At 46.3% G+C, this 17,808-nt stretch overlaps 1 protein-coding gene across 1 annotated transcript; it reads right to left on the bottom strand.

Moving 5' to 3' along the window:
- Positions 1 to 204: 204 nt before the first annotated feature.
- PHYSODRAFT_339348 (hypothetical protein) lies at positions 205 to 17,516 on the bottom strand (the record flags this gene model as incomplete). Its single annotated transcript, XM_009537279.1, has 12 exons — positions 205 to 267; positions 339 to 428; positions 494 to 679; positions 719 to 904; positions 9,572 to 9,713; positions 13,729 to 13,846; positions 14,062 to 14,200; positions 14,254 to 14,748; positions 15,138 to 15,867; positions 15,959 to 17,090; positions 17,161 to 17,354; positions 17,440 to 17,516. The coding sequence occupies 12 exons, from the start codon at positions 17,514 to 17,516 to the stop codon at positions 205 to 207; spliced, it is 3,552 nt and encodes a 1,183-aa protein (XP_009535574.1).
- Positions 17,517 to 17,808: the final 292 nt, after the last annotated feature.

Here is a 17,808-nt window from a genome sequence, read left to right as displayed (position 1 = left end):
CGCCATTCCACTCACTCCACGGCATCTCCAGCCTTCAAGTCTTCTCAGCTGTTTCGGTCTCAAATAGGTGTTTTGTACTACAAAATTTGTACAAGCGCAGCGGTGGAAAACCCGTTTTTCGGGAGATGAAGTGAGCCACGTTTTCAAGCACGACAGTCCACGGCTTTGCACTAGGCCCGCCCCCCCCCCCCCTACCATGTCGCGCTAGCAGCCTCTGTCTCTTCCAGGCGTCTTCACCATGCTGTCGGTGGCCTCAGCATCGCGGCCCTAAGCTCAGCAGCAGCAACCAAGTCCAGCCCAGTCCGGCACAAGCCCTCCCAACAGCCCAAGCAGCCCACGCGCCCATCAAGCCGACCAAGTCCCCATGAAGCATCCGTCTTTGCGCCGGCATTGCAGCCCTTAGGCCCCCACAGCGCGTGGTGCCAGAACTACCCCCGGCCCAGGTTCCCCGTGCAGCCCAAACCCTCCAAGCCGTCAAAGCACCACCGTCCACCCTGCCCAAGCGGCCCCAGCAGCACCAGCAGCCCCAGCACACCAAGCATCCATCCACGGCTGGCTCCGCCGTCGGCTGCCATTGCGCCCCCACCGTGCGGTGGGCGGCATCGGCACCGGCGTGGACGTTCACCAGCCCAAGCAGCCCAAGCATTTCAAGCAGCCAGTCGCCCATGCGCAGGCGACTCTACCGCCATTGCAGCCATTACGCCCGATCGTGGCGGACGGTGGCATCGGCGTCGGCGTGGATCCCGGCGCCCAAGCGCCTCCAACAGTCCAAGCAGCCCATCAACCGCATCATCAGCAAGTAGCTGATGGCCTTGACAGCTCCGGCGTCCTCTCCACCTTCGCCCCTCTTCTTCAACCTGGGGTGAGGCACCAAGCTGCCACGGACAACGGAGCTGTCACGAAGCTCGCTCGTTCAAGGGCATGCGGCGACCATCGCGACCAAGCCACTCAAGTATGCATCATCACACACCCAGCAACCAACTCCAGCCAAGCACCCATCGGGGCATCAAGGCGACCGTCCAAGTCCACCTCGCCATTTCATCGGGGGCTGCCTCGCACGGATTCACTGCGAACCCGCTGCGAGGCATGCCTTCGGTGATCTAAGGACGTTGCCTTTTGCCCCAAACATGTTCCCGGAGAAGGTTTGAAAATGATTGCGTGAGACCGAGACCGCTTCGGGACATGCGTGTCTTCAAGTCATTTTACAAAAGACCAAGTCACCGCTGAGTCAGAATGGCACAAGACCTCGACTTCCTTGAAGAGGAGTCCTCCTTCCTGGAGGAACAAGGATTAACACCACGCTCTTCAATGCGAGAGGGAGAGCTCGAGCAGCTTCTCGTGATGGAACAACCTCTTAGTAGTGGGTCGCGGCACATTACGCCGGCAGTTTTTTATTTTCATAATTTCTTACCGTAATTTACCTCCGAGAACGGTGCTAGAACGATCTTTGTGGATAGTCGTCCGTTTTACCTACACGACCTCTCAACCACCTTGTAGTCGTGCAGGATCGCACATGCGAGGGTAAGATGAAACTCCCAATAATTACTGGCACATTACGACGTTATTTTCAGAATTAATTTTTTTCAAAAAAATTAAGAGGCTATGTATATAGATACCCACACATAGAACATGACGATCGAACCATCTTTCGGAAAATACAAATGTCAATCCATTGAGGATGTATACAAGAATGATCCTGGATACTGTCGTTGGATTCACAACCAACCCAGTCTCAACATTAGCGAGGAAATGAAAATCTTTCTTCACTCAAGATTCCTAAATAAGGATAACTCCTCTATGATGACGTAGGGTAAGTATCGAGGCAAATCTTTACAGCAGATCAGTAAATTGGATCCAGGCTATCTCGATTGGCTAAGAAAAAGTCAATTCGTGATTGACAAGTGTCCAAAGCTACTCAAGAAACTGAACTAAAAATATCTCTTTTTTTTACGTACGCTATAGTGAAGTCTAGAACCTCTCCGGTTATTCTATCGAACGTTAGTTCCTGTTCGCTAATTACGAGGATCAGCATATTCACACCTTGGCATCCGGCGTTCGTACCTTGGATCTGAATAGCCTGAGGTACATCGCGCTCAGTCAGGCGACTGACATCGGCAATAAGCATGCGGTTTGTGAGCGACCACGTCTGATAGTTAAGTAGACCGTTTACGAGCTCAGGGGTTAGATCTCCGTTAATCGCTGAAATCTTAGCAATTTCGTTGGTAAAGTGGTGGAAATGATAGTCATGACTGATATCGAACACCTGAGTCGAGCCAATACGAACGTTAAAGTTTCGAATCGACGTCCCGGGCTGAAGCGTGTATGGAGAGCTATCGAAGGGGCTCTGGAACTGCTGAACAGTAGCAGAAGCAAAGTTGTTTGTCTGTTCCGCGAATGGTAAAAGCACAACATATTTCGCGTTTTTAACACTTGCCGATAGCTGTAAATCGAAAGAAGCATTTAGTTGAGTCGAGGACTTACCAATACCAGCACGCTGGTAAAACCACTGTGCGTAGCAATCATTGTAGCGAACCTTCTTAACCGGCTTAGAGATAATAGCTTGAGGGTTCTCAAGATGAACGAAAGGGACATACAAACGAGCAGTAGTAAAAGTCATGTATGTACCATCGATGGTAGGTTCTAGAGCATTTACAACCGCTCCCCAAGCAACACTAAAGCCAGCAGATGCGGCAAGCACACCATTCATCGGATTACCGGTAGCAGAAGCGGCAATCATGACCGGACAACTATAACCAGACGATAGAGTAGTAGAGGTTAGCGACATACCCTTTGAAGCATCTACCGCGACTACAGACGTTCCCTGATTCACACGGAAACGCAGGCGAATTTGAGGGTTAGCCATTAAGTCAAGCTCACGGAAGATAGGATGCAGATCGGTGAGCTTAATCTTGAGCATGTAGTTCCACGTTCCCATGATTGCGTTAGCAGCAGTACCACCAGCTACGAAAGCTCCACGCGAGGTCTGGTTAGAAATGGTAGTCGATGCAGCAGCACCACCTACCGACGGCCACGAGCTGGAGAAGTCAGCGCCAGCCGTAGGAGGATTCGATAGAAGGCGCTTAACGAAACCATCATTAGGAATAGTTGCACCACCAGGAGGAGCCGAGACAGCAAACGAAGACGAGAATGCCATGGTGTTTGAATATCCATCACCACTGGTAGATGCGGATCCAGAAGGTATGATACCGACTGAGCAGCGTCAGGGTACAAGAACGATTCAGCTCCGTGCTTTTCAACGTACTGAGGGCTGTAGCCAGTCTGAGCACGAACGTTGTTCCAAAAGAGCTTGTAGTCAGCCATAGAGACGATAGTCTTTCCGTTTAGTTCCAGACTCAGACTATCAATAACGTTCCAATTTCCGCATTTTAGAGTAGCACATAGACGATTGGCAGCGGCAGTTTGAGCAGTGCCACCATTCTTCATTGAGACCTTGTAGGGAAGCATAATGTAGGCATCACGAAGGCTTGCGAAGCCCTCGGAACCGTTAAGCTGAGCCGTAGCATCGATAGTGATGACACCATTCTGGTACGAACCCTGATTTAGGTCAATAACGTGCGGTACACGCTTGCTCGAAGATACCTTGATCTCCGGGTCGCTCTTAAGCGAGCTCTGGTACAAGTACTGATCGGATAGTTGAGTTTCGCTCATCGTTGAATCTATATGGATCCTAGTATAGTTTGATAAAATTAAATATTATGTCGCACCTCATCAAGCCAATCACCTCAGATCATGATCTCATCGAACTCGCTGAGAAAATGAACGTTCAACTCGATAATATATTTGAATCAAATGAGATAAAGTCCCATCTCCCCAAGAAAGGGTCATTTCTGATTCTACTTCGCCCTCCTAATCTTGAGGTAGGACACTGGACGGCGGTTCATAATGGTGAATTATTCGATAGTAGGGGGGAAGGACCACCAAAGAAGTATGGTATCGATCGATACAACACCAAGCAATACCAAGGAACCTATGGAGACTACTGTGGACCATTCTGTGTCCTATGGCTATATTCGAAGCAATACCGTAAGCCAAATGTATTCAAAACAATGAAAGATCTAAATTTGACAATTCTGGAATAAATTTAATTCAACGTATATAGTAATCATGTATCGCGAATTAACAATCTCCAGTGATATTCCTGCGCGGAAGCTTACCAAAGCTTTCAAGACTGGTAAGCTCAGCCTCACCTCAAGCGAACTAAAGGGTAGTGGTTCAGTCATTCATCTCCACCCTGCTTCGTTTGAAAAGGCGCTCAAGGCTCGTAAAGCTGGATGCGGTGTCAAACTCGACATTACCAAGCACGAAGTGAAGAGGGGCTACAAAAAGGCTCAAGGAGGCTCTATCTGGTCCAAAGTATGGGGAGGGATCAAGTTTGCATACAAATTTGCTAAGGATTCAGGTCTACTATCCAGAGCCGTTGATGCGGCGGTTCCTGCTTTAGCTACTTATGCTGGTCAGCCAACGGCTGCTGTTCTAGCCAGAGCTGCAATCAAGTCCCTACCGGCATTAGTATTTATGATTCCGATAGCGACAAGGAAGGAGGTCGCGTATCAATGGCTGACGTAAAGAAGGCTGCAACGAATACTCTTGCATACACGAAGCGCAAGGGGGTCATCACCGACGCGGTCGATGCTGGAGAGAAGTACCTACTATCAAAAGCTACCAAGCCGGAACATGAGGATCTAATCAGATCTGTGCGAAAGGAGGTTCATCGCCGCTATGGTGTAGGCGTAGCAAAGAAACGTCCAGCGAAGGGTTCGCCAGAGATGAAGGCTAAGATGGCTGCGCTCAGGGCACGTCGTTAGACTGGTGGTTCGTTTACGTTGTAGCCGCCCTAAAAAAATACTCTGGATGTCTTTTTTTTTTTGGACGAATCAGAAGCATGATGGATCCCGACGTATCTCTGATAATCACTTTTTTATCATTTTGGTTATAGATACTGAGTGTAATACTAGCTCGAGCGCCATTATAACAGTTCATCCACGCATACTGGCTCGGTTTGTATGAAATGACCTTTCCAATAGCGGCATCACCTCTATCAAAAGCACTGACAATATCACCAGAAGCCACGTATTCGTTTTTGATCAGATCGCAACGAACGATGTAGGAACTGGTCGGGTGAATCTGAGGAATGATGTTCGATAGCTGAGCACTTGCAACAGTAGCTGATGTGGAGTGGTATGTACCCGCTGTGAGACCAACTACTTTACCGAATTCAGCATTATCGATGATCAGTCGAGGAACGCGAGTAGTAGTCGGTAATCCAGTACCACCAGAGGAGTATAAACCGGAGGTAGGTCTGGTCCATGTTCCACCGGTAGTTGGTAGAGTTGTAGGCGTAGGAGAGAAATCAAGCTGACAAGCGTAATAGACACTGTTAGCACTCATTTTGATATAGAATACGTTATTCCCCGACGGATCGATTAGATACGCCCCAGCATTGACAAGAGCAGTCTAAATGCTTCGGTTGATATCGTCATACGAATATATACCATCAGGGAGGGATACACTGATTGTGGATGTAGTTGCAGGGGTAGGTACTTTGATTTTGAACGTTGTGTTCTGAAATTGCATTGAATCAATGTTATACTCGCTGTTATACATCGAAATCGATTGAATGGCACATACTACATCGAGGAAGTCAGCCGCCGATCCGGGAAAGGAGTATTTCCAGGTTGAATTGGTTCCATCTTATACCAGATTGGTGCTGTCGAGTTTGATAAAGCTGGACATATTGATTATATGTTTGTAGGCATATTTTTGTTTGATAAATTGGAATTAGTCCTCGATACGAATCGGTCTATCGAAGTTATACCTGATCTGACCCTTGACCGAATCAATGAAGAGCATTTGGCCCTTTCGCTCCGTGGCTTTGTTGTAATAATAGACGATTGAACGCTCATCTACTCCCTTGATATTAAAATCTTTCACAACCATCTGGAGGTCTCGCTTAGAATTAGCTTTCAAGATCGCTACGTACTCTGAGTTCAATCTGATCATCTTGTCCGTTGCGAAGTAGCTGTGGCTCAAGAAGATGGTTGATAGCTTGAAGTGGCGCCCTTTAGTGAAGTAATGTGAGAACAAATTCTTCTGAAGAAGCTTATCGTTGCTGTAGTCATCGATGATGACGAGCTCAGGCTTATTGGAATTAATTGGTGTATGACGTACCCGTTCGACACTCGGAGGCGAGTCAGGGTCGGCGAATGTGATAAAGCCATCAAGCTTATCACGAAGATACTCATATAACTCCTGGTGAGGATTACGAGCAATGATCGTTAGATGAGCAAATACGTGAGGAGAATGCTTGAGGATGAACATACATAAGTTGTTCTTCCCTGAGAACGATGGCCCCAGAACCACCATTCCAAACAGCGCTTTGATGTTAAGTGCTGGAATATCACCCTTAGAGGCGCTTTTGAAGTTTTTTTAGGGATTGAAGCTCCGAAATCTGGAATACCGCTCATGATTATCGTCTAAACTATATAGTATCAAACAAAGATGAGTTCACGTTTTTCTTATCCTAGCCCGATATTCACATCGCCGATTTATAATCCGGCATTCTTTCTCCAATTGGATGCCAGCGGGTTTCTAACGTATGACTATGCTCAGACTCTTTATCTGAACAAGTATGACTATCGCTTGACGTACATTTCCGGTGTCTCTCAAGGCGTAGCATCACCTGGTGTAGCGCTTGTCCCTGGAAGTGGTGGGAACATCAGCGGTCTTGGAGCACGACGCTGTAGTAGCCTAACTGTTAATGGTGCTTCCGTTTCAGGCGTACCAACGTATGTAGCTGATATTTCTCCAGGTACTGCCGCTATCAACAAAGCTCTGGTACTTGGTGCATCAGGTAAAATTGCTACTATTAGTTGTTTGACGGCAACGTCGATTACTGGCACGCTGCAGACAGCTGCTCAGCCTAATATTACTAGCTTAGGCACGCTATCGTCCCTCACCGTGAGTGGAAACATATCTGGTACATTGGCAACTGCTGCTCAGACCAACGTAACTAGTGTAGGGACACTCTCGTCGCTCACCGTGAGTGGAAACATCAATGGAACGCTAGCGACGGCTGCTCAACCAAATATCACCAGCTTAGGTACGCTTACTGGATTGACTATCGGGGGCAGTTTAACCTTTACTGGTGCAAGTCGATCCATTACAGGTCTTAGCTCGCTAACTGCAACTAACATTACTGGTACGATACAGACTGCTGCTCAGCCTAATATAACATCGTTAGGTACTCTAACCGCTGCAAATTGCTCGGGTAATGTATCGGGTACGCTAACAACAGCTGCTCAGCCCAACATTACCAGCCTAGGAACCCTGAGCTCGCTCACAGCGACGTCGATAACAGGAACGCTACAAACCGCTGTTCAGCCTAATATTACTAGTCTAGGTACGCTTAGCAATCTAACCCTTAGCGCTGGTGGAACCAGTTTATTCATTCCGAATCTGAAATTTTGGGATGGAGTCAGTTCTTGGATAAATTTCAATCATGCTTACTTTCTCAATGTTATCGAAGGGGGCGCTTCAGCCAGTAGCGTTGTGGTTCTCAATAGTACGGAAGATTACTCAGGCATTCGCGATCTAACCATATCACGAAACTTTATAGCTTCGACTTCAATATCATCGCCTACGATCACATGTGATACGATTAGTAAGTCAGGTACTCAAACTATGAATGCAACGACCTTGAATATCAATCCTACTACGCTTCAACTCAGGGGAGATACTCTCAATGCTACAGGTGCGGAGCTGAACAAGCTGGCTGGATACACGGCATCTACCGTTGAGCTGAACTATCTAGATCTTACCACCGGAGCAGGAACTGCAGAAGCAACAAAGGCTCTTGTACTAGACTCTAATAGTAGCATCTCATCAGGTATCTCATCTCTAACGTCAACCAATCTGATATCCACTACTTCTACCCAATGTCAGATTGCGGCCGGGACATCATTTACATCAACAACGCGTGCCTCTGATTTTAATCTCATGATTCGTAATCAAAGCAATACGGTTGGCGCTTAGGCTGGATTATCGTTCACGATTGAAGGTACTAGTGATATGACAACGTACACCCCTAGCGTTAATCTATATTGTACTAGAACCGCTACGAGTCTTCAATATTCAATGGCTGATTTTGTAATCAGTACACGGTCAGGAGCTAATACATTATCACCAATGACTGAACGTATGAGAATCACTCAAGCAGGATACATTCGCTTTGGATCAGCTACCAGTACTGCAAAAATAGATATAGTTTCGAGCGCGAATTTACTAAGCGGGTCTTGGCAACGCGCAATGCGTATAGCCAACGATACTACTACTCCAATCGAATTTGAAATTCGGTATACAACGATGTCGCGGGAGGAAGTAGTGGTGTAGCTCTAGGCACCACTACGAGCGACCCGCCAAGGTTCATGGTTGGAAACACAACTCAACCTTATCTAAACAGCTCAGGAAGACTGGGAGTTGGTATGAGTACGTGGTCGCCAGAAGCAACCAGTCTCTCAGGCGGAGAGGTATGGGCGAATAATTTCATGCACGTAAAGGGAGCGGCGATGGATTTTCTAGGTATCGATTCAATTGGTCTCAGACTGACTATCCAGCGATTGGTACTGATTCAACCGTAGGAGCTATCAGGTTGGGAAAATGCGATGCTAATTACGCGTGGACAGCCTATGTCCCGGTGCGTGGAGGAAGCTATACGATGAGAGGTTGAAGGCGGACATTGTAGATTGTCCCTATGGTTTGGCAAGCCTTATGAGAATGAGACCTAGAAGTTTCAGGATGGTTCAAGAGCAGACTGAGGAGCTGTATAAGGTCATACCAGAAGCAGTAGATATCGGAGCAAACGATAAGCTTAATCCGGATGGGTTTCCAGTGAATCCATGGGGAATCGATCTCGCCAGTTTAACCTCGGTACTGTGTAAATCTATCCAAGAACAGCAAGGCCAAATCAATAATCTCAAAGCTGAACTCAATGAGTTGAGAGCGATTATGTCTGAGTAAATATAGAATGGTATCTGTCAAACTCAGTTCGTGGCGAAGACCGCTTGCCCTCAGACTACTAACGCTAATGTCGTTGATACTGATCAACTACAATGTGATCGAATTGTCGAATTCCACGAGAGGGGTATATATGGTATTGGCTCAGGGATAATTTCGCACCGATAAATATAGAGCAGATCTTGAGTTCTTCGTTGTAATAGAGTATCATGGGCTGCGGACCAAGTAAAACGATCAAAAAGAACCTGACTAACCCTGAAACTGGCCAAGTCATCGGTTCAATAACGATGCACGCTGGAGTGGTTTCGATAGGGAATAATGCTTATATCCCAATGTACAACGTACATAGTGGCAAGAATGCGGTCATGGCTATCGATATCGGAGATAAAAAATCAGACTCTATCGCGAGAAGAAACAGACGTATGCATCTAAGTATATCCGCTCTGCTCTATAGAGCAAATGTCTTCACAGACTTTGACTTTTTTTTTGGCTGGTAAGCCCAGACTCGGCCGCCTTCCGTTTGGGTAGATGCCTCCACCTTCTTGGTCGACTTGTCGAGGTCAGTAGCCCACACAGCGGCTTGGGTCTTCTGGGGACGATCATGAATGATGAGGTTCTTCATGATAGCTTTCAACTCAGCGACGTTGAGGTCGCTATTGTCACCATAGCTGCCTCCGGAACTGCATATAATGCGCGAGTTGAAGAAGAACATGGTTTTATAATAAACGGGTGATAATATCTTTGAACTCTTTATCATCAATCAGTCGATTGCTGTACATATCCACCGTGAGAGACTTGAGCTGCTTGATGATACTGGGGTTGTCATTTCCGAGTTGTAGCTCTCCTTTTAGCTTATCGTATTCAGCCCTAAGCGTATCTAGAGGGTCTTCTAACTTATCGTGGAAGCTGTATTGGAGATAAGTAATCAATAGAACCTCCTTGAACAGTTTCTTATCTTCAACGCTGAGCTTATCGTAAGCGGATTGATCGATACGGTTCTTATAGACAAGTGCCTTGATCATGGCTTGGAGGCTATCACTGATTTCTCACTTAGGACCACATTTACGCCGATTCGGCTGAACGATCACGAGCTTTTTAGCTTCAAGGTCGGGGATACGAATATACTTGCTTCCGATCTGCTTGTATGTGTAGGCTGACGGCGTTGCTAATCCTTGGATCTCATTGAGATTGTAGGTACGGCCTCGGCGAACTACACCTTCCAGCGGGGCAACACCTGCACCGCGCAATCCTCGACCTTGAAGCTTTCGTTTAACGCCACTGCCGGATACCTCGCTTGCCTCGGCGTATCGCTTAGCCTTCGTTTGATATATCGATTTTTTGTCGCCTTCATAGCTGATGTAGCTGCCTTCAACACCGATCTCGCTGCTTTTGAGTTATTCCCTCTAACAGCCTCTTTTGCTTCTTCATAGCGTTTCTGAGCCTCACCGTATGTCTGAAAAGCTGCTTCTGACTCATCATGAAGCTTTTGCAAGCTGTCATCGTATTCATACTCTTCAACGCTTTGCTGTCTAATATCGTGTACAGACTTTAGAATAGCCTCATTCAATATTTCAAGATTAGCATCCAGGTTTTTACGTCTTTTCTTATCAAGCTCCTTTTCTTCAAGTATCTTAGCTGCTTCTTCATCGCTCGATGGGAAGGGGTATTCAACCTCATTAAGATAGCGGTCCAACTCATCAACCCCGTTGAGTAGGGACGAAAAGGTATCCATCCACATGATATTCTTCATTAGCCCCTTCCAAGCTACACCACTCACCTGCTTGCGTGCTTTGTTTTCACGATTTAAAATATTTAGGGGTCTAGACCCCGATGGCTGCCCAAAGTAGTATGATGGATGGGACTTAACAACACCGTTGATTTTCACGATTGGTTGTAGCCGAAATGGAATATCAATACTATTAGCGTGCAACTGGCTGTAGTAATCAGTTAAGATATTCTTGGCGTCGTTATCAGCGTTTGATAGGCTTGGGTCCATGTCTTCATCAATACCACTCATTAACTCATGCTGAGCTTCACCATTAGCTGGGGTAAAATCATTTATGTGTTTGGTTTCATTGCTACCAACTAGTTCTAACTCGAGGCCCCTGGCTTTAGTCATATTAATGAAAGATTGGAATGTCATTATCCTGTTCACTTTCTGAGTGATTGCTTACTTCACACGATCGCTATCTTTCCCGTAAACGCTAATGCTATTGCCATTGATCCAAACATAGCCATCTTTGTCAATAGGAGAAGATTTTGCGGAACCATTAAGAATTGGTACAATCTTCTTTATCAATCCGTTAGATTCAAGGACTTCCCTATTTCTGCTAATTGTCCAAAATATTTTGAGCTTGCTGTCCATTTGATCGGATCTTGTGAATGTTCCAGTATCGAACACAAAACTGTCGTCAAGTCTGTGTTTAGAGCGGTTTGGATAATCTCCTTCTGAGGCATTGATTCTTTTTCTTTTTGAGCCAATATTTTGCCAAACCTAGTATGGGCTATTTTTGTCCTCTTTACCCATCTCATTACGTCGCTCCTTCTCATTGACGTATGCGAGGAATCTGACATCATTAATTAATACCTCACCAATATGGTCATACGTCTCAGACCAATCAATGCTCGGAACTAGTACATATTTTCTTAGTTTAATACTGTACACCTTAGCATCCATCCCAATATAATACTTAGTAAGCTGCCGGCCGTTGGAAGCAATAGGGTGAATATTTAGTTCTGCAAGGATGGGGTCAACCTCGAAGATTTTAGCGACCGCTTCCTTTGACTTTGTTTGATTTTTCATCTCAGCATTGCCTTCGTCGAACAAATCTTCTTCGACGGGGTTTTGCGGCAGTGGACTATCAGGGCCAACACTAGCATCTGTCATTCTTGCACTATTACCAACTCCAACATCAGTCATATCGGGGCTCACGTGGACCCAACCATCACTGGTTTTGGGCTTAGCAGTACTGGAAGCATCAACGGACTGAGGCTTTGCAGTAGTCGATGCATCGGTCATTTCAGGTGTTGCATTAACTTCAGCATCTACCATTGTTGAGGACTCAGGTGTTTTTTGGAGTTTTCAATATTCAGACTTTTTTTTAACTCTTCCGGCGTAGCCTCGTCAGGGCCAACCGAAATATCAGAGTGAGCGGATTGTGTTGATTTCTTTGGAACAGTAGTGATACCATTCGCGATATCGCTAGCCCATGATGCACCTTCGTACATAAGGGGCTTGGACTTGGCTTGACGAACTCGGCGCTCAGCTCGTTCGAGTAGCTCCTGCCGCTTTTGCTCTCGTTGAGCGAGGGATGTAAAGTTGGGAAACATCGTCTAACTATATCATGGTAGTCATAAAAAAATATTAGCATCGATTAAATACATACTCACCAATAGCTTGGCATAACGGAGTCATGCCTAAATGGTTGATACGTATGCCAGATACGGTTTCGCTCATTGAGGAGATTGATGTATCGATCCTTGATGCAATGAAACGGCACACCAAATATCGTTTCTAACTGGTCGCGGTACTGTAGATTGCACACAGTTTTCCGGAAATTGGCTACTGGGTCTAAATCTCTGAGTTCATTTTTGATTCGACTAACCTCTTGAATTATCCACAGCTTTCTTCGGAGCTGTACAAGCTCACGTTGATTCTCTACGCAGTTGCAACACATTCTATATATGAAGTCATATATTTTTAAGCATTATTTTTGGAATATAGATGGATAGATATAGATGAGTCAACGCTTACAGAGGATTGCTCTATTAAACTTATTTCGAAGCTAGTTCGACTCATTTTTTATCGACTTCCAGTACTCATTCTCTAATGTTGATCTCTTGTTATTATTGACTAATCTAAGATTATCTTGTGGCTCCCAGGAGTCAAGTTCATTACCAACCCACTGAACGAGATACTTGTACTTGCCGGATCGCATCTTTTTGTGGTCTAAGATCTTCTCCACCTCTAAAATATCACCTCTGTTGATAGTAGCTTCAGATGTTTCTGCTTTAACAATTTTTAGATCGTTTGGCCCCTTGTAAAGAGTGTGTCCGTTTTTCGACTTGATTAGGATGCGGTAGCCGTCAATACCTACCACCGAATACACAGCCTTAGACCATGTTGCTGCTTCTTTATCAAATGTTTTCTTTTTTAGTCGATACAAAACCTTTTCACCGACCTCGAACTCGTTTTCGATCCTCTCGGCTTCAGCGTGGTTGTGGACTAGTTCAGATTCAATTACCTTACCTTTAGCTTCGTTGGGGGTCATACCAATCGTCCGATGGGTCGTGCAATTGTAGTTCTCAATAACAGCAGCTATGAGCTTCTGGGTTAGTCGCTTTGGTTCGATTTTGACAAGGCGCTGCTTCAGAGTTCTATTGAAGCGTTCAACTTTACCCATTTTGGCGTGATCTCCAGGCTCATTGTTGAAATGGTCAATTTTCTTAGTTTTGGATAATTTCTGAGCCTGTTGGTTCATGAATTCTGAACCATTATCGGTTGTGAGAATGTCAACCTTATGGAGGCGGACAAAAACCCTAATTGCTGCTAGTACGGTCGGGCCAGTTTTGTTGGTTAGTAGTTTTGCGTAGCTTAGGCGAGAGTTGATGTTGATCGCAGTCAAGATTGGTCTTTTCTCCCAAAACGCCAAGTCCATCTGCCACGAATTGGGGTTAGTCGATGCGATTTTGAACCCATCGTATCGCTTCTTCTGCTCCTGAAATCGCTGAATATCGCTCTGGTTTGAGTACCATTCCTTGACGATTTTCATCGTAATCTTCGGCTCCAGTTCTTTAGCCTTCTGGTACAAGGCTTGAGCACCCACATAGCCCGTTTTGGGGTCATAGTATATTTTGGACAACAGCTGATCCATCGCTCTATATGGTTATAAAACAAAAAAATCCCCTGCCAGGTAGTTGCTTATATGTCGAGCGGTTCGGTGGTGATACCATCCGCAAGTACACGACGCTTGTCATAATAGTAGTTTAGAGCTGTTTTAGTCTGGGTGTACGTAACGATTGACTTACTCTCCTTACTGAGTCTAAACCCCTTGTTGGTGCCCTGTAGCGTGATGCGATCGCAAACAACTGATTCAAAGCCATCTGGGTTGAGGACGTCGCCATTGCGGCCACCACTCTGCTGGACTCCCTTCGCTGAAACCTTGACCTTTAAGATTCGTCTGGTAGGTTGCAAATGTAGTTCTTAGAGGGCAATGATACCATAGCATCACCAGACCACTCATCCTTGAACAAACCTGGCGTTCGGCGATCAAACTGAGCCATCTCTTCGCTATAATCACGTGGAAACCACTCGTACTTATGCTGCTGAAAATGCTCACGAAGCTCGGGCTTGATACACTCAACGAATGGCTTTTCACAGCTGAACGCAATATAAGCCGAGTCTGTGTCCATTTCTTGGTACTGGAATTCCGAACGGTCGAAGTAGAAGTCAATGCAATCATAGTAGAATTGCAACATACGGAGCTTAGCGAGCTGATAGATTGCAATCGATAGATGAATTGGGTCCTTATTGTTGAACTTTCGCTTCTTCATAGTGAATTCACATGAATCATTCAGCTCTTCCATTCCATGGAAGGTGAAGTGCTCAATCTTGGCCTTGATTGCCTTATCATCCGACTCATACCTGACCTCCTTGTGCTTGCTCATGTCCATGCCAGATCGACCAAACGCACTATTACCAACCAGTTTCATCATCTCAGCAATCATAGCCATATTATTGCTACCCTCACTAAGCGTTTTCAGCTTAGTCAACAAGTCTAGAACCAAATGAATCTTAGGATTGGTTGTCGATTCATTCATGAATCTATCGATAATGAGCGCATCAAATGATTTAGGGTTCGTAATGATTTTTTTCAACTCTTGGACTAAATAATCCATATCAGAGTCAGATACCTTCTCAATAATGATCTTACAGATGGATTTAACATTTTCATCACCCTCTCGTCGCGCGCTCGATACGGCTTTCATGAATGGTGCAAATGCCTTGTGAGATCTAGCCTTGATGAAGCTGTAAGTCTTGGTGATCTCCATACCATGAGAAATGTACCATTTGAGTAGCGGTGCATAAATGAGGATCTTCTCACCAAAGTAGCTCCCGATGAGTTTGCGAGCCGGCTGTGCTTGCGCTCCTCGTTGTACTCGAACATGTGCTGACCGATGACACTCCGATCGCTGCAGTCGATAAGGGTGTTCTTGAAAATTGGGGTCATTTCACTGAAGTAGGGTTTGAGGTGCTCTGGTGTACGGATATCACACTCGAGGAAGCCAAAGATCTTGTCATATACAATATCATCGACGATCCCTGTGTATGCTTCGATGGTAGTCAACCGTCCACATGGCATCTCATTACCAAGAGCCCACAAATACAGAGCATTAGCATCGTAGCCGATGATCTTTTTGCAGATCCTACCCCCTCGAATCTTGATCTCGTTGCGTTTCGCGTATCTGTTGAAGATGATAGAAGGACCACCAGCAATGTTCGCATTCATCTTGGTGTAGATGTCCTTCTCCTCTCTATCGATACTGTACACCAACCTGTCTGAGTCGAATTCAAGTAGCTTCTTGTGGCGAAAGCCCTTTAGCGGCATGTTCTTGTGAGCAACGTTGCATCCCACACAGCTGATCAAGATATTACCATCGATGTGTCCGAGCTTGTTATTGATTCGGTCAGCCGAGGCAGTATCAGCTGTGAGTTGCTTGTAGCATAGCCCACACAGGTACTTTCGTCGCTCTAGCAAGTCGTTGAGGTGTTCTAGCGTCATATTGAATTCACGATCGGCATCAGCATCCTGGGTCTTATATCCACTTAAGCGACTAGCGGGAAAGTCAAACGCTTCAACTTGGTTGCTGGAGGTTGTTGAAGCACGTCTGATACATGCCTATCTCAGAGAGACCAGGTAGCGACACACCATCAGTGAACATATCAAGTTCGGAACGTTTGAATAGTTCTCGCTGGGCTTTGATGGCCTTGATGAAGGGTACTACATCGAGGTTGTTGTACCAAATGAGTAAATCCTTGATTGACTTCATGCCATAGTGTTCCCAGACGAACTGTACCCGCACATAGTCCTCATCGCTGATGCTAGTGCTACGAAGAGCACTGTCGAACGCCGACTTAGGAGGGACTTCCGGCTGACTGAGTACGTCAAATGAAGTAATGTACTCGTACGGGAAGATGCCTTTTCCTAGGCCACAGACGCATCGAATCTTGTCATCACACTTGCACTCACCGAGATATGTCGACAAGTACTTCGCATAGCTAGTGCCTGCCGGAACATAGTTGCCAATGTCAAGCATTTTCATGTCTGACGTGGCGATGCACATGTAGCTAGGGTTCTTGATGACTGATGTGATGTTGTCAGTACCGATGACTGCAAACAGGTCCGCCTTGATAAGGTTGATGTTGTAGCGTCCAGAGTTGAATCCGAATACTGGTACCTGACCAATGCACTGCTTCAGCTTGCCATAATCCGAGCGCTTCTTACCGAATGTGAGCATGCTGTGGAAATCGAAGAAACAAGCAAACTCCCCGTTCTGAATCCAAGCATTGACATCATCCATCTTGTACGTCTTACCCAAGCCTAGACCAGGAACCTCAGCGTCAGTCAAACCATGGACGTTGATGATTTTGCGGAGCAAAGACTCGTACTTCGAGACGTTGTACTGCTGAATCTTAGCCGCAACTTCCTTGATGTACTGGAACCTATCCTTGAGCAACTCCTTCGGGTCATCGCTGACAAAGCATCGCACCTCCTCAGTCAACCTGGCGCGGTTCTCGAGCAAGTCGAACACCGTGGACGTCACAAACTGTTTATGATGCCCAGAGTTCATCTCAGCATGCAGCGCCATCGCTGCGATAGCGTCGCCCATGAAGATGTTGCTCTTTTGGATCTCGGATAGCTCCAGACACTGCTTGACGTGCTTGAACGCCTTCTTGTTGGTTTGTAGCTGCACCTTCAGCAGCCCATTCTCGCCCTTGGCCGCCTCATATCGACGCTTCTCGCCCTCTGCAACGTCTTGCCAGAATCTGGACGGGTCTTTGCTTGCAGAACGCAGTTTTCGGCCTTCCAGGGACGCCAGGAATGCTCGGAGCGCCATTCCGGCGACTCCTTATCCGCTTCAAGGTCTCTAGCTTGGATGTGAGCGCCACAGTCTTCGCCCGTAGAGCCAGTAGCTCCTCCTTCCGGCGCTTCCAGCTCTGCGTTGAGTAGCAGGTTGCTGCTCTTTTGTCTTCTTCTTCTTCTTCTTCTTCTTCTTCTTCGTCGTCGTCGTCGTCGTCGCTTTCACTGGCTTGAGATGTGCTGTCGGGTGAAATTCGAGAACGTCCATTTCCTGTAAGAAGTTCCGGTGGATGCTCTGCTGAGTGATCGCTGCCGTTGGCTCAACGCTTGTACTGAAGGCGTCAATAGAGCCTTAAGCAGATGCAACATCGCGGCGTCGTCGGCGTCTCGTGTGGGCGTCATATCGCTGGTTTAGGGGTGGTTCTTGCGGGTGGGGAATGATGGCTAAGAGGATAACGGCACCGAGAGGGCGAAATCATGCGGGTCGGCATGGTAAGTTAAGTAAGCCTTTGTTGTTTCTGTTGTACTACTGCTTCACGTAGTCATTGCTACGTGGAGCAGTTGATCACATCATGATCACTTCATTATTCTAATTGTTATTGATCGCGAGAAGTTCCTAGCACAACAACTGAAGACAGGATCAGAACCGTTCAGTGCGTGTTTCCCAGTTACCAATTCTGAATTTATCAAAGAG

The sequence above is a fragment of the Phytophthora sojae genome, assembly GCF_000149755.1.
Source record: "Phytophthora sojae unplaced genomic scaffold PHYSOscaffold_10, whole genome shotgun sequence".
NCBI lineage: Eukaryota > Oomycota > Peronosporomycetes > Peronosporales > Peronosporaceae > Phytophthora > Phytophthora sojae.
The sequence above is the reverse complement of the archived record's forward strand: the minus strand, read 5'-3'. Positions and strand labels throughout refer to the sequence as shown.